This window comes from Acomys minous (genome assembly GCF_964271855.1).
Source record: "Acomys minous genome assembly, chromosome: 2".
Taxonomy (NCBI): Eukaryota; Metazoa; Chordata; class Mammalia; order Rodentia; family Muridae; genus Acomys; species Acomys minous.
Genome location: NC_140484.1, coordinates 147,850,298 through 147,873,910, shown reverse-complemented (window position 1 = coordinate 147,873,910; position 23,613 = coordinate 147,850,298). Strand labels below are relative to the sequence as shown.

At 40.1% G+C, this 23,613-nt stretch overlaps 1 protein-coding gene across 4 annotated transcripts in view; it reads left to right on the top strand.

Annotated features, from left to right (window-relative positions):
* SMG1 (SMG1 nonsense mediated mRNA decay associated PI3K related kinase) overlaps positions 1-23,613 on the top strand; it is a 105,899-nt gene that overhangs the window by 46,142 nt on the left and 36,144 nt on the right. For 3 of the 4 annotated variants that reach the window (XM_084773011.1, XM_084773012.1, XM_084773013.1), the window contains 21 exons: positions 46-270; positions 1,080-1,181; positions 1,861-2,130; positions 4,782-4,912; positions 5,023-5,184; positions 5,765-5,883; positions 6,560-6,647; positions 6,733-6,834; positions 8,333-8,473; positions 8,933-9,132; positions 9,482-9,678; positions 9,866-10,030; positions 10,542-10,696; positions 11,639-11,781; positions 11,926-12,127; positions 13,764-13,873; positions 15,520-15,667; positions 15,906-16,065; positions 18,098-18,218; positions 21,855-22,103; positions 23,314-23,598. In XM_084773011.1, coding sequence (XP_084629137.1) covers positions 46-270; positions 1,080-1,181; positions 1,861-2,130; positions 4,782-4,912; positions 5,023-5,184; positions 5,765-5,883; positions 6,560-6,647; positions 6,733-6,834; positions 8,333-8,473; positions 8,933-9,132; positions 9,482-9,678; positions 9,866-10,030; positions 10,542-10,696; positions 11,639-11,781; positions 11,926-12,127; positions 13,764-13,873; positions 15,520-15,667; positions 15,906-16,065; positions 18,098-18,218; positions 21,855-22,103; positions 23,314-23,598 — 3,475 coding nt within the window. The remainder of the gene's footprint in view (positions 1-45; positions 271-1,079; positions 1,182-1,860; positions 2,131-4,781; positions 4,913-5,022; positions 5,185-5,764; positions 5,884-6,559; positions 6,648-6,732; positions 6,835-8,332; positions 8,474-8,932; positions 9,133-9,481; positions 9,679-9,865; positions 10,031-10,541; positions 10,697-11,638; positions 11,782-11,925; positions 12,128-13,763; positions 13,874-15,519; positions 15,668-15,905; positions 16,066-18,097; positions 18,219-21,854; positions 22,104-23,313; positions 23,599-23,613) is intronic. The other variant, XM_084773014.1, reaches the window with a different exon arrangement.

The following is a 23,613-nucleotide window of genomic DNA, read 5'->3' as shown; positions in this document are numbered from 1 at the left end:
AAGCTTGTGAGTGTTTAAAAAGGTGCTTGTTTTCCCCATTTACAGGTTCTATACAGAGTAATGAGATGCGTGACGGCTGCAAACCAAGTGTTTTTTTCTGAGGCTGTGTTGACAGCTGCTAATGAGTGTGTTGGTGTTTTGCTCGGCAGCTTGGATCCTAGCATGACTATACATTGTGACATGGTCATTACATATGGATTAGACCAACTGGAGAATTGCCAGACTTGTGGTACCGATTATATCATCTCAGTCTTGAATTTGCTCACATTGGTATGTGAATTACTCCTTTTGTTGTTGTTTTTAATTGTTTATATATGTCTGTAAGTTTAAGTTGATGTGGAAGAAATTATAGAGCTTTACTTTGTGCTTTTAAACAGGGATTGCTTTTATTTTTTTTTAAGAGTCCGTTAATTCTCATTTTTCTACTCCAGCATGCTTTTTTTCTAGTTACCAATTTGACTTTAGTGTTTGGTAGTTCACTTTAGTCTATAACTTACCTGATTTTGTGTTGATAACATGTTCCCTTTTGCCTTTGACTATTTTCAAAGACCTACTTATATTTTATTTCTTAGAAAAAACCTTACGATTCTTTAATTTCTTTTCCTTTGTTTTCTAAGCTATATATAACTGCTTCCTTTAAAATATATTGGAATAGTGAGTGAGTCCTTATACCTGGTAGTCAGTTCCTGGCTCGTTCATGCAGGCTGTCTATTGCCTCTTACAGCCACTATATCCAGTCTTACAGTTTTTAAGAACTGCTGGGCATGGTGGCGCACACCTTTTATCCCAGCACTCAGGAGGCAGAGACAGGCAGAGCTCTGAGTTCCAGGACAGCCTGGACTACACAGAGAAACCCTGTTTCAAAAAACCAACTCCCTCTCCCAAAATAAAACAAAACTGAACCCTCATGATGGTTTGTTTGTTTGTTACTTGGATTTTGCAGACAAGATTTTTCTGTGTAGCTTTGGGTGTCCTGATCCTTTTACATTAACATGTTTTTCACTTAATAATGCACATTTAAGGTTCTTTGTGTCTTTCTGTAACTTAAGTAAGCTTATTTTAAAATTTTGTTCTTTTAGATTGTTGAGCAGATAAATACAAAACTCCCATCATCATTTGTAGAAAAGCTTTTTATACCGTCATCTAAACTACTATTTTTACGATATCATAAAGAAAAAGAGGTAAGTAATACATTGATAACAAGTTGGTTACTTCTGACATTGAAGAGTTGGCCTTTTGTTGCTTTATGAGTGTGAAATGATAGTTAATGTTGAATATAAAGTGATTACAATGAATACTTTGGTTAATACTTATTATCATACTAAGCACTTTTGTGAATGAGGTACCTAATGACCCTTTCAGAATACCCATAATTTACTTTGATTAAATGGATTTTTCTAAATTTTTACAAAAGTGAAGAAGCAGATTTATTTCTAATGTTATAAATTCAGAAACATTGCATATATTAAAAATAAAAATTAGTAGCTAATATACCTCCTGGGAAATCTCACATTAACAGCTTTTAGCAGATTTTCATTTGTAATAAATCCAGGGTTTTGTGAAAAGCTCAGTAATGTACAGGTTCCTTAAAGTTGGTGTGCACACCCCCTCCTTCCCCCCCCTTCCCCCAGGGTTTCTCTGTGTGATAGCCCTGGATGTCCTGGAACTCTCAAAGACCCACCAGCCTCTGCCTCTGCCTCCCGAGTGCTGGGATTAAAGGCGTGTACCACCACTGCTAAAGTTGGTCTTCTGAAACGAAACTTTTGGGTGTTACTGAGTTTCTAAATCTTGCAGGGTCATCTCTCTAGCATGCTGCAGGTTGTGTTTTTTAACCAGTTCTCTGAAATCTTCCTTTTGTAGGTTGTTGCTGTGGCTCATGCTGTTTATCAGGCAGTGCTCAGCTTGAAGAATATTCCTGTTCTGGAGACTGCTTATAAATTAATTTTGGGAGAAATGACTTGTGCACTAAACAATCTGCTGCACAGTCTCCAGCTCCCTGATGCCTGTTCTGAGATTAAGCATGAGGCTTTTCAGAATCATGTATTCAACATCGACAATGCCAACTTTGTAGTTATATTTGATCTCAGTGCCCTGACTACAATTGGAAATGCCAAAAATTCATTAATTGGGGTGAGTCTTTACTTCTAAAGATTTAGTCATGTGTTCATTTTGTGTTGTTTCTTCTTTTGAGGCCGGGTTCTGCTGTATGGCCCAGGTGGGCCTTGAGCTCACTGTGCTCTTGCTCAGCACCCTGAGTCCTGGGACTACTGGCTGCACCACCACTCCTGGCCACAAAGACTATGCATGGTTAGGTCCTTGCCATCCTTCTCTGCCTCATTTTCTTGTCTTTCCTCTCCTTTGTAATAAAGTTTATGTAGACCAGGCTGACCTCAGGTGCTGAGATGATAGGCATTATCACCATGCCCGTTCATAACCTCATATATTTATTTGTGTGTGTATGTGGTAGCAGTCGGGGGCGATGGGACAAAGTTCAACGTTTAGTACCTTCTTTAATAGCTATTATTTTTTGAGATAGGATCTCTCATTGAACCTGGAGACCACTGATTGAACTAGTTAATTAGTTTGCCCAGTGAGCTCCAAGGATCTGTCTCTTGTCTTTTGAGTGCTGGAATTACAGGTGCATACCTACGTTAGTGAGTACGAGAGATTTGAACAAAGGTCCTCACGCTTGCGTGGCAAGCACTTTGCCTACTGCTTCATCTTCTCAGCTCGGACTCTTTTTTTAGTTTTTATTTTTTTGGAAGAAGAAAGATCACTTTTTCTAACTTCAGAAAAAGGGGCTGGAGAGGTAATGGCTCAAGTAATGAGAGTAAGTACTGCTCTTGACGAGGACTCAGGTGTGGTTCCCGGCATCGCTGTTAGGCTGCTAAGTAGCTTGTATCTCCAGATCCAACACACAGACAGACAGACGCACGCGCACGTGTGCACACACAACAACAACAACAGAGAAAAAAATTTCAGCCAGATGTAGTAATATATGCTTATAGTTTGAGCACCGAGATGATAGAGGCAGGAGGGGTGCAAATTCTAGACCAGCCTATAACTAGATACTATTCCATACAATGAGACTCTTCAAAATATGGACAGTTCTTTACCTCTCCCTAGGGATTCATACAGAATTAACAGTTGGTGGGGAGAGCGACTTTGTGCATGTAGACTCTGGAAAGGTGCTTGCTTAAGTTTCTGTAAACAATATGAATGCATTTATTGGGTTTCCAAAAACACCCACAGTTGAAGTAGAGAGTTTGAGAAGGCTAAGTGGGACTGAAAGGGCATGAGGTGGATGTAATCAAAATACATTATATACGTGTGTGAAAATACACTCATGATGTCATCTACATGTACAGAAACATACCAGTGTTAGGGAAGGAGAAGGCTGGGTGTATAACTAAGTGGCAGAGTTTCTTGCCCTGAATTCAACCCCAACACAAAAATGATATAATAAGAAATTGGAAGTGGCATTGATTTTATTTACTTATGTTTCTTTCTCTTTATTTTATTTTATAATTTTGACTTAGCTGTGTAGCTCTGGCTGGTATAAGAGATCTGCTGACTTCTGCCTTTGCCTCCCAAGTACTGGAATTATACTACGTGATTTTGGAATTATGCTACCTGATTTTGATTTTACAATTTCTGCACCTAGTTTATATATTTCTTTCTTTTATTGGATCACACACAGTTGAAAACAATTTTAGTAGAAAGTAACGTTCTGTATTAAGTGATAAAGTTCTGGAAGAAGGAAGACGTCTCAGTGCTTCTGTTTGCTGTCTCCAGCTTGTGTGCTCAGAGCACCCACCCTGTCCCGAGGTGCCTTCCTCTCTGCTGCTCTACCGTGCTTAGGAAGTCTTTAGGAAACTCCCTTTCTTCTATACCTGAGTTTTATTTTTGAGGAATTCATGTTCTATATAGATTGGAAAAGATTTACGTCCTGTGATTTGTCACAGGGAAGGATTCAGTGGTTGAGGCAGATAGTCAGATGGAGCATTGCTTCTTAGAGGAAGAGAGATGGATGAACAAGGCTCAGGGAGGCAATATTGATGGCTTTGTCACTGAACAGGATACCTTGCCATTTGAGAAAATGCAAGTTACTGTATCAAAAGTTCTTTGCCTAAACCAGACATCATCAAACTCACCCTTTCCCCCAAACTTAGTTGTACACCTGTTTCTTGCTTGCATTTTTTAAAAAGATAGATTTATTTTATGTATGTGAGTGCTCAGTTTGCTTGTACACACACCTGCAGGCCAGAAGAGGGCACCAGATCACATCATAGATGGTTATGAGCCACCATGTTGCTGGGAATTGAACTCAGTACCTCTAGAAGAGCAGACAGTGCTCTTAATGACTGAGCTCTCTCTCCAGCCCTCGTGCTTGTGTTTTAAATAGCTTAATGGAGGTATATCTCATACCATGCAATCACTGCCTTACACTGTTAGGTGATGTAATGATCCAGCATGATGTGAGCCGTCACCACTCTGTACTCCTTTTGTAAAGAAAGCTATATGAGAGACAGCCAGTTACTCCTTGTCATGGCTGATGCTTCACAACAGTTGCTACATTAAACAGAGATGCCACCCAGGCTGCAAAGTGTAACTTGAAAAACAGTTTGGAGATCTCAGCTTTGTGTACTAGATAATTTTCAAGCTTTAGTCCATCATTTTAGGTTTTCAGTGTCCAACAACACTTAATTCTGAAGGTAGATTGTGTATGCTGGTGTGTGTCTTAGGGGAGCCATAAATACACTTTGTTTTTACTTTGGCAGATGTGGGCACTGTCTCCAACTGTGTTTGCACTGCTGAGTAAGAATCTGATGATTGTGCATAGTGACCTGGCTGTTCACTTCCCTGCCATTCAGTATGCGGTGCTCTACACCCTGTATTCCCATTGTACCAGGTACTGTGCTCACAGGTCTCAGAAGACAACAGCGGGAAATGTTTTGTTTCTTGAGTTTGTTGACTTCTTTTGATGACAGCTGAAAAGATGGTCTCCACTTTGTCTTTCAGGCACGATCACTTCATCTCCAGTAGTCTTAGCTCTTCATCCCCTTCCTTATTTGATGGTGCCGTGATTAGTACTGTAACCACAGCCACAAAGAAACATTTCTCAATTATATTAAATCTTTTGGGAATATTGCTAAAAAAAGATAATCTTAACCAGGACACAAGGTACCTAAGTTAATTTTAGAAAATAATACTAAGTTCCTAAATTTATTAGTTCTTTGTTTTTTGAGACTAATAAATGTAGATTACAGCTTCATTGCAGAGCACCTGTTTTGATTCTGTTATCTGATTTCTGTGTACCATGCTGGGCCCTACTTTGGGGGAGCTTTTCCGGTGGCATCCTGTAGCTTTTTGTAAACAATACCATGATGGAGAAATAAATCTCTCTACGCTTAGCATTTTACTTACAGATTTATTTTACTTTTACTTTTGTATGTTCCTGTGTGTGTGTGTGCATATGATTGCAGTGCTCTTGGAGGCTTGTGGTATTGCACTCCCATGGAGCTGGAATAGCAGCAGGTTGTTGTGACTGGCTGGTGTGGGTGCTGGAAACTGAACGACAGTCCTTTGCAAGGGCAGGATGCACTGAACTACTGAGCGGCCTTTCCCCGGGCTACCTTTTTTTTTTTTTAAACCTGTCAGAAAAATCAAAAGAAATTGATAGAAGAAGAAGAATAATTTTGGTTTTTTGTTTGTTTGTTTGTGTGTTTTTTAATGTAAAACCAACTCTGTATTTTATTTTTAGGAAACTGTTAATGACATGGGCTTTGGAAGTGGCTGTATTAATGAAGAAGTCTGAAACATACGCACCTTTATTCTCCCTTCCATCTTTTCACAAATTTTCCAATGGTCTTTTAGCCAACAGTAAGAGATTTATGCTTTAATTTTAATTAACCTTAAAAAAAAAAAAGAATGTTGGGTAATAGAAGATAGCTACATCAACATTCTTCTTTAAATTTTTAAAAATGATTTATTTATTTTCATTTTCTGTGCATTGGCATTTTGCCTGTGTATGTCTGTGTGAGTGTGTTGGAATCTCTGAGTTACAGACACTTGTGAGCTGCCATGTGTGTGCTGGGAATTGAACCTGGGTCCTCTGGAAGACCAGCTGGGGCACTTAACTACCCTCCAGCACTGTCTACACTCCTCTTGATGTGAAGCTTCGTAGTCCTTATTTTAGTGCCATGAATAGTAGTCTTGAGTATTTTTTATTCTTAGTATTTGAAAACAATTGAATTTTCTGGTTTTCATCTGTATAAGTTAGTTTATTCCATGAAGTTGAATTTTTTTTCCTTAGAATAAGGTTTATATGGAAGTGGTTAACTTAAATTTTGTTGAATATTAATTTCTTAGGTGTTACTACTTACTGTCAGTGAGGATTTCAGGTAAGAGTAGGGCATAGTAATAGGTGCTTTCATAGTAGATGCCTCCTGTTTGGTGAGTGAGTGAACGAGTGGGTTCAGAACAGTGTGATAGATAGCATACACTTTATTGGGAGGGGCAGTATTTCTGAAAGTAACTTTTTTTTTTTTTATAATAGCTCTTGTTGAAGATGTGAATATCTGCATGCAAGCATGCAGCAGTCTCCATGCTCTGTCCTCTTCCTTGCCAGATGATCTGCTACATAGGTATGGACTAGAGGCCCCGTCCTTGAGTCTGGGTGCAGTGGCATAGCAATGCTACCATACCTTCTTTATCTAACATTTTTCATAGGTGTGTTGACGTCTGCCGTGTTCAGCTGGTCCATAGTGGAACTCGTATTCGACAGGCCTTTGGAAAACTGTTGAAGTCAATTCCTTTAGATGTTGTACTAAGGTATAACTATTTTGGCTCAGTATGTTTTACCATCTTGTAATTGTCTACCATAGAAAAAGATAAATCACCATGTTTACTGCATTAATTTTACATGTTACATAGTACTTGCTGTGATCAGAGAGGTGTCAGAGGATAAATCTTGAGACTTAGAAGAAGAAAACCTTTCTATTAAATTTTTGTGATCTTTATCATCTTATAATAATTAATGTAGAATAATTCATGTTGTTCCAAAAATGCATTTCATAGTAGTTTAGATTTTTTTTCTTTTTCAAAGGATTTGTTTATTTTTGTTTTGTGTGTCTGAGTGTTTTTCCTGTGTGTACGTACATCTCTGTGCCTCCATGTGCATGCCTGGTGCCCTCTGAGGTCAGGACAAAGGGGTTGGGTCCCCTGCAACTTGAGTTATATATACATGGTTTTGAGCTGCCTTTTAGGTACTAGAAACCAAACCTGGGTCCTCTGCAGATCAAGAAGCACTCTTAATAACCAAGTCTTCTCTCCAATTCCAGCAGTTCAGATACCCAAACTTTTATGGCTTTTAAGTTGATTTTGGAGCATTGTTTTGTTTTTGAGACAAGGTTTCCGCTATCCCCGACTAGCCTCTACCTTCTTATATAGCCAAGGAGAGTCCTAAACTGTTAGCCCTCTTGCCTTCCTCCAGAGTGCTGGGGAGTGGGGGAGTCACAGGTATGCACCTGTGAGCATCCAGAGGGATTTGTGTGTGTGTGCTGGGCAAACATTCTTAGTGCATACTTTCTCCTCGCTCCTTTTTTCTTTTTCTTTTCTTTTTTTCTTTCTTTTTTTATTTTGTTTTGTTTTTTCCTTTCCTTTTCTTTGCTTAGCAAGGTCTTGCTTTGTAGTCCAGGCTGTTCTTGAACTCAAGATCTCCTCGCCGCCTAAGTTCTGGGATTACAGGTGTGCACTAGTCTTTTCAAGAAGGATTTTATTTTTACTTTCTGTAGGTGCGTGCATTCCTGGGTATATATGCAACATGTGTAGATTTGTGTGTGTCTGTCTTCTGTAGTTGGATTCTTGGAGCTGACGTCAGGGGAAGTTTGTGAACCCCTGTGTGGGTACTGGGAGCTGAATTCACGTCCTCTGGAAGAGTACCAAGATCAGCGAGTACTCTTAACATCAAGCCATCTCATGACCTTCCTGCACCAACAATTTGAGAATTTTTAAGATTATAAAATTGAAATTATGATCTACCCTTACCCTTTGCTTGCTTTTTTTCTTTAAACATTGGTTGTAATTACATAGCCTTAGCTGTGTCTAGAATCCACTATATTGACCAGAGTGGCCTTGAACTCAAGGATCTGCCTGCCTTTGCTTCCTGAATACTGGAATTAAAGGCTGGACCACCATGTCTTGTGTCCTCTGTCCATTTTTAAATCTTGGTTTTGTTTTTTGCTTCTGTTGAAGTTACAGTGCCCCCTTTATAGAACCTGCTAACCTTCCTTCTAAAACACTGTGCATGACGACTGCTTTCTGTTAACAGCAATAACAATCACACAGAGATTCAGGAGATTTCTCTGGCATTGAGAAGCCACATGAGTAAAGCACCAAGTAACACGTTCCACCCTCAGGACTTTTCTGATGTCATCAGTTTCATTTTGTATGGAAACTCTCACCGAACAGGGTAAGGTTCTTTAACTCTTTCATTAGAGAAAGGTACTTTTGAGACTCTCTTGAGAATTGCACTCAGAGTTGAGAAAACAATCACCCAAGGTATCATGTTTGAAAGAAAGTAATGTTCTTTGGTAGCTTGTTGTGGGTTTCATCAGCTTTGGAGATAGATACATTTGTACATCAGAACTGGGCGGAGACATTCGCTGATGATTGACACCTGACTGATCGGATTGACACGAACTTTGGAAGGGAGGGTTGGAGGTGATGATATTGTCAAGATGCTCAGTTGTGGTGAATGAAATATAACCTGGCAGCCAAACTGTCATGAGCTGCGTATCTCAGCTTGTTCTTCCATGCAGTCTCTTCTTTTGCTGTGAAAAATTGGTCCCAACTCCCATTCCCTTGCATTTGTTTTGATTATTAAGATGAAGTTGTCATTGTTTGTTACATATGAAACTACTTTTCCTAGGAAGGACAATTGGTTAGAAAGATTGTTCTATAGCTGCCAGAGGCTGGATAAGCGTGACCAGTCCACAATTCCCCGCAATCTCCTCAAGACAGATGCTGTCCTTTGGCAGTGGGCTATTTGGGAAGCTGCTCAGTTCACTGTTCTGTCAAAGCTGCGAACCCCACTGGGCAGAGCCCAGGACACGTTCCAGACAATTGAAGGTAACCAGCGTTTGGCATTCTTCAAACTTCGTGATGTAGATCTTAAATTTCAGAAACCAAGGCTTTCCTATAATAGAGATTTCAGAGTATTTTTCCTTCTATAGTGTTTTCTAAGTATTTTTGTAGATGTTTTAGAATAAGTTTTGTTAAATAATTGCATTTTTCATGTGAGTATCTCTTTTTGTTCAAAAGCTTAGGGGATTATATGGACAAACATTTTCCTCAGAAAATGAAGATATTTAATTTTTGATTTTTTAAATTGATGAATACATAAACAGGATGCATTATAAATTGCTTTTATTAAGAGTTTTCTGTGAGTCAGAGAGTGTTATTGCTATCTTTGCTTCAGGTATCATTAGAAGTCTTGCAGCCCACACACTAAACCCTGACCAGGATGTTAGCCAGTGGACCACTGCAGATAATGACGAGGGCCACGGGAGCAATCAGCTTAGGCTTGTTCTTCTGCTTCAGTATCTGGAGAACCTGGAGAAATTAATGTATAATGCCTATGAGGGATGTGCGAACGCTCTGACATCACCGCCCAAGGTTAGTGTCCGATGAATAGTGGTGCTTTGCAATAGCTTTCATTGTGGCACCTGGTGGGATGTATAGGGCTGAGATCATGGTAACCAACTGTGTTTACTTTGTATGTGTTAAAGACATCTTCACTATAATTTAAACTGGTCCTGAGTTCTTTTTTTCTTTCTTTCTTTCTTTTTTTTTTTTTTTAAAGGTCATTAGGACTTTTTTCTATACAAATCGACAGACTTGCCAAGACTGGCTCACTCGGATCCGCCTTTCCATCATGAGGGTTGGATTGCTGGCAGGTCAGCCTGCAGTGACAGTGAGACATGGCTTTGACTTACTGACTGAAATGAAAGCAAATAGTCTATCTCAGGTAAAGTGGTACATTTGGAATGCATTTTAACCGATTGTAGAAATTCGGATTTTTCTATGATGGAATTCAGTCTGTACGTAAATGGGCGTTAGGTCTTTTTCAAGGCTTTTTGTCTAATATCTTACAAAACTAATGACTTCTCCATTACTAATTTCACTTTCCCATTATCTCCCTATGACTAACTCATGTCATTTATGTTTTCTATATAGAACATGTTAAAAATAAGAACTCCCTGTTCCTAAATAGTGGGGCTTAGGAATAATTATAAGAAATTTGTCTGTGGAACACAGTCCTGTAATGTGTGGCAGAGTTCTTAATTTAAGTAGGTTCAGTAAAAATAAATAAAATCTAAAACAACTCGGTAAGATAAATGTTTTGTGATGATTTTTAAGCTAAGCTAAATAATGTGACTGTTTTATTTATATATATATTGGCCAGTAGCTGTCCAGTAGCGATCTGAATTTCAGTGGTATTGAAGCCTGTGGCTAATCTTTCTATCTGCCCTTTCCAGGGAAATGAATTGGAAGTAACTATCATGATGGTGGTTGAAGCACTGTGTGAGCTCCATTGTCCTGAAGCAATACAGGGAATTGCAGTCTGGTCATCTTCAGCTGTTGGTAAAAACCTTCTCTGGATTAATTCAGTGGCCCAGCAGGCTGAAGGAAGGTAAGTTAGAAGGAAAGAAATAGGTGATGTTATTTTTTATGTTCAAGTCCTATATTGTATATTAATAAAAATGGCTTTGTCCACTTTGGTCATTGATACCTACTGTAATCACTTCGGTAGGAGGCATCTTTCATTTGTTTTTTGATTAGTGTCCATGCACGAGTATCTCATAAGTTGGAACTTTTGAGAAATCATACTAGAAAACCAGGTTTTTCAGTTTCATAATTGGCTTTAAACATTTTTTTTTCTTTCATTGAAAACCTTCCAGATTAGATTCCAGTGTAATACTGTGTGTTGCTGAAGTGTTTGCTCACAACTCTATGGATTGCATGTGTAGATTAATTCTGGTCTGGGTGAAGTTGAAGTAGTTTTTAAGACTTTGGACAGAGAAATAACCACTTTAATTTGGAAAGATGGATAACCGGGTGTCTGCAGGTTTTGGTGTGCCTAAAGCTCCATTTTCTTATGTGGAAGTTTCTTCTTCTATAGAAACAGCAGTCTATTTTCTAAAAAATGTTCTAAAAAATATTTTGCCATGTTATATACTTTACAATCTATGCTGGGCATGGTGGCGGATCTGAGTGTGAGGCCAGCTAAGGCTACGCAGAGGACCCCTGTGTCAAAAACAAACAAACAAACAAAAAACGCTAATAATTAATTAATTCCACAACCTGGTATTTCTTAACAGACACCATTACTTATTTGTGAGTATACGATAGTTTGACATACTTTATTGCTGGTCATCAAAGTTGTTAGGTTGTTTGCACTAGTTGTTCTGTACTGTCTTGGTGTGAAGCAGAAATCTATTTCCCCTTCCAGAAAACTGACTAATTGTCCAGGTGCGATTGATTGATTAATTCATTCTCTCATCATTAATTCTTTTAGAAGTGAGATACATTTGAGTACTTAAAAAAAATAAGACTACTTTAATTTGCATTTAAGGTTTGAAAAGGCCTCTGTGGAGTACCAGGAGCACCTGTGTGCAATGACCGGTGTTGATTGCTGCATCTCCAGCTTTGACAAGTCTGTTCTCACATTGGCCAATGCTGGACGTAACAGTGCCAGCCCCAAACACTCCCTAAATGGTGAGCATTTGGTGTTTAAAATAAAAATGCTAAAGCTGCAGTTGATTTGTGCAGCTAAACTTACTGTGTGTTTCCAGGAGTCTGTGTTCTATGAAATCTTTACAGTTTTCAGTTTTGTCTTCTTTAAAAACTTTTTTTACTTAGGTGAATCCAGAAAAACTGTGCTGTCCAAACCAACTGACTCTTCCCCTGAAGTTATCAACTACCTAGGAAATAAGGCCTGTGAATGCTACATCTCTATTGCTGACTGGTCTGCCGTGCAGGAGTGGCAGAACGCGGTCCACGACCTGAAGAAGAACACTGGCAGCACCTCACTCAGTCTGAAAGCTGATTTCAACTATATCAAGTAAGGACAGCACCCTTTGCCCTGGCAATAGTCTTCCTCTGTGGTGAGATACTAAAATTGGTTATATTTATAACAGGAAGCCAACACTGGGGCAAGGAAGGAATCCACCTAGTGGGAAGATAGAGTATATATAAAGAGACACTGCTTTAGAGAGGGTCACACAGGACAGCTGTATTTCTGAAGTACTGTTGAATATTCTAAGGAAATTTAACGATGGGAGTTAATTAGCACCTGTAAATTAGGTTATCCATTCCTCTTTAATTATGCATCTCAAAAATGAGAATTTAGTGCATCCCAGACACATGGCTGGTAGGGCAAAGCTCATCAGAGTTTGGTTCTCTGTTCCTGCCTTCCCGGTAATTGAAAACATAATCTGTGGGAGCATCAGTATATAGTAAAGCTGTATATAGTATTTATCAGTATGTAGTACAGCTTCTAGCTCTTCAAAATGGAGAGTCAAGAAATAAGAGAAAAGGCCTTGACAAAGGATTGAGTAGACTTAGCTTTTCTGTGTCTCAAGGAAAACAGCTAGGCATAGACAGTTTACGATAGCTATAGTAGATAAGAGTAAGGGCAGAAGAAATCAAAATCTTTAAGTTGTTGGGCTTTTTTGTTTTGGAAGTTGGGAGCGGGGCAGGTGAAAGTGTGGAACTAGAGAGCACAATGGGGACATAGGGAACCTGCCACCAGAAAACCCGAGGTCCTGTAGTGGGATGCACCACAGTTATGGGCACTAGACAGGAACAGTTCAACCATTGCTTGACTCTCACCTGACAAACAACTGCTTGTAGGACAGGTTGGAGCAGGAATTGGGTAGGCCAGCTGGGGTCATTTTCATTGCTGCTTTCAGATCTGGTGGTCAGAGAAGGGACTCAGTGAAAAAGGGAGCTGAGAGCAGTGCCCTCAGTGCTTGAGAGGTGGGGCCAGGACTTTCACCTTTAGTTATATAAGCGAGTTCCAAACCAACTGAGTGCTTGCCAAAGAAAGATAGAAAAGAGAAGCTGAGAGCAGGCATTTTCCTTCTGGGTGGAGAGTAACTATAGTAGAGATGGGGACAGAGAGCAGTGTGGAGCTAGTATGAGTGAGGCCTCTCATTTTGGCGTTGGAGCACCAGGGCCATAGGAAATGACTGCAGAAAGACATAGAAAGTTGAAATTCTTTCAGGGATGGTAAGTGAGTTTCAGCAAAAAGCAAAATAAACAAGCAAAAGAAAGGTTTGAGGGATGTCTCAGTGCAAGAGTCGGGACTAAGGTACAAAACTTAGAGGATAGGAGACTAACAGGAGAAAGGGCAGGCGCGATTCCGTGGCTTGCAGAGAGCAAGTGTTGAAAGAATGCTGTACGCTGCCGATGTATTCACAGGCCCCTGCATCACTAACTGCAGCACACAAAAAAGAGGGAGAGGACACTGGGGGGAACAAGCTCAACTGGTTGTCATGGCCAGGACCTTCCTGTTTGTCACTCCAGTTGTAGTGTTGCTGAGATGAGAGCCACATCAAGATAAAATGGTGCTTTGCTTCCGAAAGCCCTTTCTTTAGATACCTGCTCCTTTCTAGTGCTTGTTCTCCCTGCAGCCCCACAGTGGTTACACAGGGCTGGTAAGGTCTACCACAAGCTGATGGGTATTTTAATTACAGGTCACTAAGCAGCTTCGAGTCTGGAGAGTTTGTTGAATGCACTGAGCAATTGGAATTATTACCAGGAGAAAATATTAATCTGCTTGCTGGAGGGTCAAAAGAAAAAATAGGTATTTGAAAACAGTTTTCTTTTTTTCATAACAAATTTCTTAAAATTTTGGATAGCTTGTATTTTCCTAGGAAATCTGTAAGTTTCTGTACATTTCTTGGGTGTCCTAGAATATGTGGGTTATGCTATTAGTAGTTGATGAAGCAAATGAAAAATGGCTCAGTTAAGACTAAATTATGAAAAGGGGATGTTGGTACTTTTTAGATTAACTTACGCCTTTAGTTTGAGAAACCATAAAGCAGTGTTTGGGCTGCACAGTTTCCATCTTGATGAGCACACGGCACGCTGTTGTAGGATTCAGGGCTCTGCTGTGCAGATTGAGGCTTGCCCTTTGGAGAGTAGTACTTTGACAGAGAGCTGTAAAAACCAACCAGGACCATTTTTGATGTGTGTTTGACAGAAAAGGCTTTTCCTCTTGGCTTTTGTAAGTCAAGATGTACTATTGTTGCCATGTGATTAATCTTTTGTTTACATTTTAGAAAAATCATGCAATTTTAAAAAAGAGAGACAAATCATTTACTTTAAAATGACTTCCTTTCTGAAATTGATTTTGTTTTTATGTTCTTTTGGAAATAAATATGAATTCTGCCTGAATTCATGAGATTCTCCTACCTCTGCTTTCTGAGTGCTGGTGTTAAAGACAAGCTCACCTTACCTGGTGGTTTTGATTTTTCTTTCTTTCTTTCTTAGGTTTTTGTTTGTTTGTTTGTTTTTGTTTTTTGTTTTTTAAGGCAGGGTTTCTCTGTGTAGCCTTGGCTGTCCTAGACTCATTATGTAGACCAGGCTGGCCTCGAACTCACAGCAATCTACCCGCCTCTGCCTCTCAAGTGCTGGGATTAAAGGCATGCACCACCACACCCAGCCTGGTTTTGGTTTCTTATATAGGTGCTAAATTAGTGCCTTAACTGTTGGTGTGTACTCAGCTCTGAACTTAATTTCATATATTAATATTTATATAATTATATTTTATTTGTCTTAGATAATTATATTTTATTTGTCTTGGAATTATTTTGGTTTTGTCTGGTATAAATGAATTTAGCTACTTAGTTAAATTTGTACCAGTAAGCTTGGGATTGAGGAGCTAGCCCAGTCACTAAAGTGCTTGCCATACAAGCATGAGGAGCTGAATTGAGTCTGTAACTTCTATGTCAAAAAGCCATGTGGGTGATATGTGCTTCATAACCCCAGTGCTGGGAAGGGAGAGTAGGCTGGCCAGTGAGAGACTCCAGACAGAGGTGGAGAACAATAATGGAGCGGACCTGTGGGTTTCATACGCATACAGTGCACACCACTAAATAAGAAAGTGAGCTTAAATTTCATGAACCAAAGTGAGGGAAAGCTCACTGAAATGGTTGCATCCTTTTTAGAATCAAGTTTTATTCTGCTTTTGAATAAATTATGAATAAAAGGAATGGGAGAAATAGGTTGCTTGCTAGTGTTTGCATCTTTAAGGGCAGGTGATTCTTAGAAGCATGAGGTATAATTTTATGTTAAATAATACTGTTTATATAGCCATCTGAAATGCTTTATGCCTAGCTACCTGAACTTAATAATGAAAGGAGGTATTCATTTATGAAGTATTATCAGAATGTTAATACTTTTGTACAGTAAGAACAAATTAACTCAACACAATGTGTCTAACTTTAGATATGAAAAAGCTGCTTCCTAACATGCTAAGCCCAGACCCACGGGAGCTTCAGAAATCCATTGAAGTCCAACTGTTAAGAAGCTCGGTCTTCTTGGCAACTGCTGTAAACCATGTGGAACAAGATCAGAAATGGCAGTCCTTAACCGAGTGAGTCACTAGTGTACATTGGCAGGTGGCTGTGAGGGCTGTTGAGATTGAAGCTACAGATGTGTAGAAACCCCTAAAAGCAAATATCTTACCATGCTTATAAGTCTACTATAGAGCAGGCTACTTTCCTTACTGTGGCCTCCGATTTTTTTTTTTTTTTTTAATGCCAAATGGCAGTGCCTTGGCCATTTGATATTAGTAATGACAAGCTGAAGAGTCTTGTTAAATGTTCTTCCAGAAATGTGGTAAAGTACTTGAAGCAAACCTCACGCATAGCTATTGGACCACTAAGACTGTCTACGCTCACAGTGTCGCAGACCTTGCCAGTACTGAGTACCCTGCAGCTGTACTGCTCATCTGCTCTCGAGAACACAGTTTCTAATAGACTTTCAACAGAGGTGTGTGTAGATTTTTGTTGTTGTTGTTTAATTTTTAGTTTATGTGTATCGGTGTTTTGCATGCGTATATGTCCGTCAATTACTTATATGTTTGATGCTCTTAGAAGCTGGAAGAGGGCATTGGATCCCTGGGACTGGAGTTGTAGATGGGTGTGAGCTATCATGTGGGTGCTGGGAATTGAACCTAGGTCCTCTGAAAGAGCAACACGTGCTCTTACCACTGAGCCGTCTCTCCATGCCTGAAGTGTATTTTTGTAAGCATTTTCTATGAGGATTAAAGTGGTAATATAGATCAAAGACCTCATTTTCTCAGTTTTTAAAGTACAATTTGTAATTGACTGAGCTGATGAACTCAGAAATCTAAAATACACTTCTAGACAGATTTTATTTATTATTGGTTTTTCAAGACAGGGTTTCTCTGTGTAGCCTTGGTCGGCCTGGAACTTGCTCTGTAGTCCAGGCTGGCCTCAAACTCATGGAGATCCGCCTGCCTTTGCCTCCCCAGTGCTGGGATTAAAGGTGTGTGCCACCACGCCTGGCTTTTTTTTTTTTTTTTTTTTTAAGATTCATTAGTTAGACACTGTTCTGCTTGCATATACACCTGCCTGCCAGAAGAGAGCACCAGATCTCATTCTAGATGGTTGGACCTTTAGAAGAGCAGGTGGCACTCTTAACCTCTGAGCCATTTTTAAAATTTTAATTAATTCAGTTTTTGCTCTTCTCCCACCCCCCAAAGACAGGGTTTCTCTGTAGCCTTGACTGTCCTGGACTCACTTTGTAGACAAGGCTGAGTTGTTTTTTTTTTAAATAACTTATTTTTAATGTACATTAATGTTTTGCCTGTGTCAAAGAGTTGGATCCCCTAGAACAGGTATTAAAGACAGTTGTGAGCTGCCATGTGAGTGCTGGGAATTGAACCTGGGTCCTCTGCAAAAATAGTCAGTGCTCCTAACTACAAACCATCTCTCCAGCCTCTAGACAGATTTTCATTTGCGGTAATATGGGGCAGATGAAAGCTTTAGCTTTTTGGATTTGACTCAGATACCCTGAAAGAGAACTGGGCAGTGGTGGCGCATACCTTTTATCCCAGCAGTTGGGTGACAGAGGCAGGTGGGTCTCTGTGAGTTCAAGGCCAGCCTGGGTCTAAAAATCAAGTCCAGGACAGCTAAGGCTACACAGAGAAGAAACCCTGTCTTGAAAAGCCAAAATAACAACAACAACAACAGAAAAGAGCACCTTTGCAAAAGAATTGCAATCTTTGAAAATTATAGAGTAGTCCAATGCTTTTCTGCAATTTTTATTTATAGTAAATACTCATTTTTACAAATGTACTTTATTTGTAAATATACTGACAAATTGTACTTGATACTATTTATTTGTTTGTTTATTTCTGGTTTTTTGAGATAGGGGTTCTATGTGTATCCTTGGCTGTCCTGCTCTTTAACAGACAGGCTGGCCTTGAACTCAAAGAAATCCACCTGCCCCTGCATCCTGAGTGCTAGGATTAAAGGCGTGTGCCACCACTACCCAGCATTCTGAATTTATTTAATAAGACAAAGGTTTTCTGTTTGGGTATGTCTTAGTTTCTTTTTTAATGCTTTGGTTTCAAAGTGTGACCAAGGCAGCCTGTAGAAGAAAGTGTTTGATTTGGGCTTATAGTTTCAGAGGGTTACAGTTCTGGACAGCAGACCAAAACATGGCACCTGAGAGTTTTATGTTTCGATCTTTAAGATGGAGGCAGAGAGAGAGAGCAGGAGGCACTGTGACTGCCTGTTGGAGCTCAGTAGACTGCCCCAGCAACTCTGCTCCTCCAGCAAAACCACATGCGCTAACCCTTGCCAAACAGTCTAACAGCCAGGGACTGGGTAGTCAAGTAATGAGCCTGTGGGGGTCCTTCTCATTGATACCATCTCAGGTGTGAGACGCGTGGTAAAAGGTTGTGCAGAAGTTGCCATAGATCTGTCTAAAGGCTGTACTCTATTTTGAGTTCATTAGGAGAGACTATTTTACACAGTCTTCATCTCCCTGCCAGGACTGTCTTATCCCACTCTTCAGTGATGCCCTTCGTTCATGTAAACAGCATGATGTGCGGCCATGGATGCAGGCATTGAGGTACACTATGTACCAGAATCAGCTGTTAGAGAAAATTAAAGGTAACACTTCTCTCCCCTCCCCTCCCCTCCGCTCCTTTCCCCTCCCCTCCCCTCCCTTGCTAGCCTATTCTTTACATAACCATGGCTGTCATGGAACTTACTCTGTAGACTGGCTGGCTTTGGGCTTACAGAGATCCACCTACTTCTGCCTCTCGAGTACTGAGATTAAAGGCATATGCTACCTCTCCACCCCATTTTGCTTATCTTAAAATTAGCTTTACTGTGATGTAAATTAACATTTCATGGGTGAGTTTTCTCCCATTTTCTTCTGTGTACCCAGAAAGTCCTATGTTTCTCTGTTCATTTTCTTACCGTTGCCCCGTGAAGTTGATGATTTACTTTTTAACATTTTTGTTGATGTTTTCACATAAATGGAATTATGCTACATGCTCCCATATTTAGCTTATTTATGTACATCTTGTATATATATGTGCATGAGGGTTATTTTTGTTTGTTTTTGTTTTTTCATGACAGGGTTTCTCTGTAGCTCTGGCTACCCTGAAACTTGCTCTGTAGACCAGGCTGGCCTCAAACTCTCAGAGATTCACCTATTTCTGCCTCCCAAGTGCTGAGATTAAAGGTGTGTGCCACCACTGCCCAGCTGCTTACATGATAGCTTTAAGGTTATCCCATGTTAACTTGTCAGTAAAGTAGCCTGTTTTTATTGTTTAGTAATAGTATTCTATGTGGATGTGCCATCATTTGTTTGTTTCTCCATTCTTTGGTAGGAGTTCTCAGGTTTTCTAGTTGGGTAGCTAAATATGAAGCTGTTATAAACATTTGTATTTATTTTTATGTTGCTGTAACCAAAACCTGACTATAACCTTAAGGAAAGAAGGCCTTACGTTGGCTCAAAGTTTGAGGCACAGTCCATCATAGTAGAGAAAGAATGAGGTTGTTGGTCACTTCTGCCACCAGGAAGCAGAGGGAGTGCGGGGGAGGGAGAGAGAGAAATTAGTATGTACCAGTGTTCAGCTTGCTTTCTTTTTATTCAGCCTGGGACCACAGCCTGTAGAATAGTGTCTGTACCATATTTAGGGTTGAGTCTTCTTATCTCAAAAGTTAAACCTTTCTGGAAACACCCTCACAGATGGACTCAGAGGCCTGTTTCTGTGGTGGTTCAAATCCTGTTAAGTTGACAGGATGAACTATCATTACATTCATGGTCAACACTACAATACAGTGACATTTGGGAGGGGGGGAGGTTGAGAAAGGATTTTGAAACACAAAAACTCTGTCTTGAAAAACAAAACAATAAAAATTTTTTTTTGCCTAGTTTTCTTATCAGGGAGAAGAGACAAGGTCTCTCTCTGTAGCCCTGGCACTTGCTGTGCAGGCTAGGCTGGCCTTGAACTCACAGATAACTGTCTGCCTTTCCCTCCTGAATGTTGGTATTATAGTTATGGCCACCATGCCTGGCCTATTGACTACTTTTTTCATTTGTTCATTCGTCCGTCTGTCTATCCACCCATGCATCCATCTATGATGGAGTCTCATTATGTAGTTCTGGTTGTCCTTGAACTCAGAAGTAGATCAGGTTGCCCTTAAATTCAGAGATCCAGTGCTCAGATTAAATGTGTATATTACCATGCCGGGCATCTTTTTCCCATTTTTAATGAAGTGATGAGACTTGTTTATGTGTTCTTTGTACAAATTCTTTGGTAGATAACGTGTACTACGATGTTAAAGATTTTTACATGCCTCGAATGAATGGCTATTTATGCAAATTCTATCTCATTTTTTAAAGGAAAAATGTCTTGTTTAGGTGATTTTACTGCTATAGAAGAATACTCGCCTGAATTAATTTTATAGTTTTAGTTGATTACATGGTGACTAAGGTTACTGAGTAAATCTTTAAGTGTTTAATGTCATGTAATCCTACTTCCAAGATGGGCCTTGCACTATCAGTCAGTAATTGGCACCTGAGTAAGCTAACCTCTCATTGGGTTTAGAACACTGGGTGGTCAACATTTGTAAATTGAAGGCCCTTAGGTTGAAGCTTTTCTGAGGTTCTGTTCTTTTAATTTATGTGAGAATTGCCCTCATTTTTGAGGTGAAATATATAAAAGCCTTACCATAGGATGAGTGACAAACAGGGCTGCAAAGCACCACAAACTCTCTCCCTTCCCATATGAAACACTGCTTACATTGAAAAGAATGTGAGATGTGCAAATCCATTTCCAATCTGTTTACTATTAGACAAAGCCTAGAGCAGGTAGTTTGTGCCACACACTGTGATTAATGTTAGCAAATATAGCAAGCAAGATAGGGCTGTTATCTTCATTGTTAGAGCCAAGGAGGCCTTAGAGTCCAGCAGGGGGAGCTGAGCAGTGAGTGAGCATCTCAGCACTGTGTTAAGTGGGAATTAAATAACAAGGATGCTGATTTGACTCTAGGTACTAGTAGAAGACTTTAGGAAGATGTAACATTTAAGCGGAAATTTGAGGGTAGAAATGAGAGGGAAGGTGAAGTGACTGCATTAGGAGGTCGATGTGAAAGTTACAGGCAGCTTAAACAAATTCTTAGGGGACCCAGTTTGCCTGAGAAAGAGGTGCGTTTGGATGAGATTGAGACGGGAGGTCAATGCAAGGCCATCAGTGGAAACGCCTCATTTAGATGGGCACTGAGAGAGTATCAGCGGGTTCTCCAGAAAAGTAAAGTTCCATGTTTACTTGTGCTGGTCACTTTAGTTGCAGGTTGCTTACTAGATTACAAGAGGCTAAGGATGAGGCAAGGGAACCAGTTTCCTGCTGCTAAGTAAAGTACTTTAGGGATATGGCAGTAAGGAGCGGGGGAGTGAATCATCTGTTCACATGGAAGGTAAACTCTAATGTAATTGCCAAGCACCTGCTCAGGTGGTGGTCCGTCTTTGGGAAAAAGCAAACAGGAGACGGGAACAGTTTTAGAGAATGATAGAGAATTCGTTTACCATATGGTCGCTCGCAGGCACTTTGGAGTATAGCTGTCCTTTTGGCGGGTAAGACCCAGCTCCATTCTTGGGTAGAAGTTTAGAATCATTGGCATTGGTACGGCTTTGAAGCCACAGGACAGATGCCTTGTCCAGGGGGCAGTGGAAAAGAATTGTCTAGAGAAGGGGTCTTTGACTGCTTTGACCTTTATTTATTCTCTTTCCTACTGTTTGACCTAGGCTCTCTTCCCTCCTTCCTTCCTTCCCTCCCTATTTAATGTACTGTGTTTACCATCTTTAAAATACTTATTTTTATTTTATGCATATGAGTGTTTGCCTGCATTTGTGTGTGTGTACCACATGCATTCATTAGAGGCCACAAGAAGGTAACAGGAAGTGGTGACCCATCGTGCTGGGAAGGAACTGATCCCAGCCAGAGTAGTACAAGTGCTCTAAACTGACGGCCACCTCTCTAGCCTCTGAGAGGGTCATTACTAACAATTCAGATATTACAAGCTTAATTTTTTGTGGAGAATGATTTTCACTTTGCTCTACTTGATTTTGTGTTTCTTCGCTTAAACATTGTTATATGCCAAGCACTGTGCTAGTTTTTGGAGTTTGAGGGTTAGTTCCCTTTGTTTGGGGAGGTGGTAAGGAAGAGAATGCTTAGGAAACACAATCTGGAATTAGGTGAGTTGGGAACTAATGAGACATTTTCTTCTTTCCAGAACAAACAGTTCCAATTAGAAGCCATCTCATGGAACTAGGTCTGACGGCGGCAAAATTTGCTAGAAAACGGGGGAATGTGTCACTGGCAACAAGACTGCTAGCACAGTGCAGCGAGGTTCAGCTGGGAAAGACGACCACTGCCCAGGACTTAGTCCAGCATTTTAAAAAACTGTCCACTCAAGGTCCTGTGGATGAAAAGTGGGGGCCTGAGCTTGATATTGAAAAAACCAAGTTATTATATACAGCAGGTTAGTAAAAACATAAAACTGTATGCATGCCTCTGTGTGTGGTGTAAGAAGTATTTTAGAAAAAGAAATATTTCCAGCTTTTGTAGAACATTGTTCTTGGAGTGTCGGTTGTTTTATAATTGATATTTAATATTACTTTGAAACAGTTGTGAGCTTAGTACAGTATCCTTCAGTAAGATATGTTTTCAAAAATCATTGATTATTCCTTAACTCATTTTTCCCCCCTTTTTGGTAATATGGTGTGCCTGCTTTTTTGTATGTGTAGGAACATGCATGTGAGTGCAAGTTCATGTGTGTGTGAGTGTATGTGTGTAGGCCAGAGGTTGACTGTGGGAGTCCTTGATTGCTATCCATTTCATATTTTTGACATAGGATTCTTCACTTGAACCCAAAGCTAACTTGGTTAGGATAGTATCATTAGCCAACTTGTTCTGTGTATTCCCTATATCCCCTCTCAGGAGTGCTGAGGTTACAGGTAGTCTGTCATGCCCACCTAGCATTCATGCGGATTCAAGCTGTGGTCCTCAGTGCTTCCATGACAAGCATTTGGCTCACTGGTCCATTTTCCCAGTCCTGATTTTTTATTATTGTTATCGTTACTATGACAAGGTCTAACTTGCCTAGCTGACCTGACACTCACTATATCAACCAGGCTGACTTCTGCCTCCTGAGTGTTGAGATTAAAGACATGTGTCACCATGCCTGCCTGGCTTTATAGTATTTTATTTTATTATGTCCTAATTTTTGTTATTTTATGTGTGAGTGCCTGCATGTACATAAATGTACTGCATATATGCCTCATGCCCACAAAGGCCAGAAGAAGGTGTTGGATCCTATGGTACTAGAGGTGCTGGAAGTTGTAAGCTGCCTGATCTAAGTCCTGGTAACTGAACCTTGGTCTTCTGCAAGAGTAAGTGGGTGCTCTTAACCTCTGAGCCCATCTCTCTAGTCCCTGAATTTATTTTTTTATTTTTCAAGACAGGGTTTCTTTGCATAGCCTTGGCTGTCCTGAAACTAGCTCTGTAGACCAGGCTGACATTGAACTCTTGCCTCTGCCTCCTGATTGTTGGGATTAAACATGCGTGTCCCTATCGCCTGACTTTATGTTTTTGAAAACAGCAAAATGAAAAATAATTACTTTGTCTGGGAATTACTTTATTATTAAGGGTAAATTAGTGGTTTTGTGTGTACATGTGTTTTTTTTCTATAGGCCAATCGACACACGCAATGGAAATGTTGAGTTCCTGTGCCATATCTTTTTGCAAGTCTGCAAAAGCTGAATATGCTGTGGCTAAGTCAATTCTGACCCTGGCTAAATGGGTGCAGGCTGAATGGAAAGAGATTTCAGGACAGCTGAGACAGGTGTACAGAGCTCAGCAGCAGCAGAACCTCCCAGGCCTTTCTACTTTGTCTAGGAACATACTCACTTTAATAGAGCTACCATCTGCTAACACTGTGGGAGAAGAACACCCACGGATTGAGAGCGAGTCTACAGGTATGGTTTCATCCT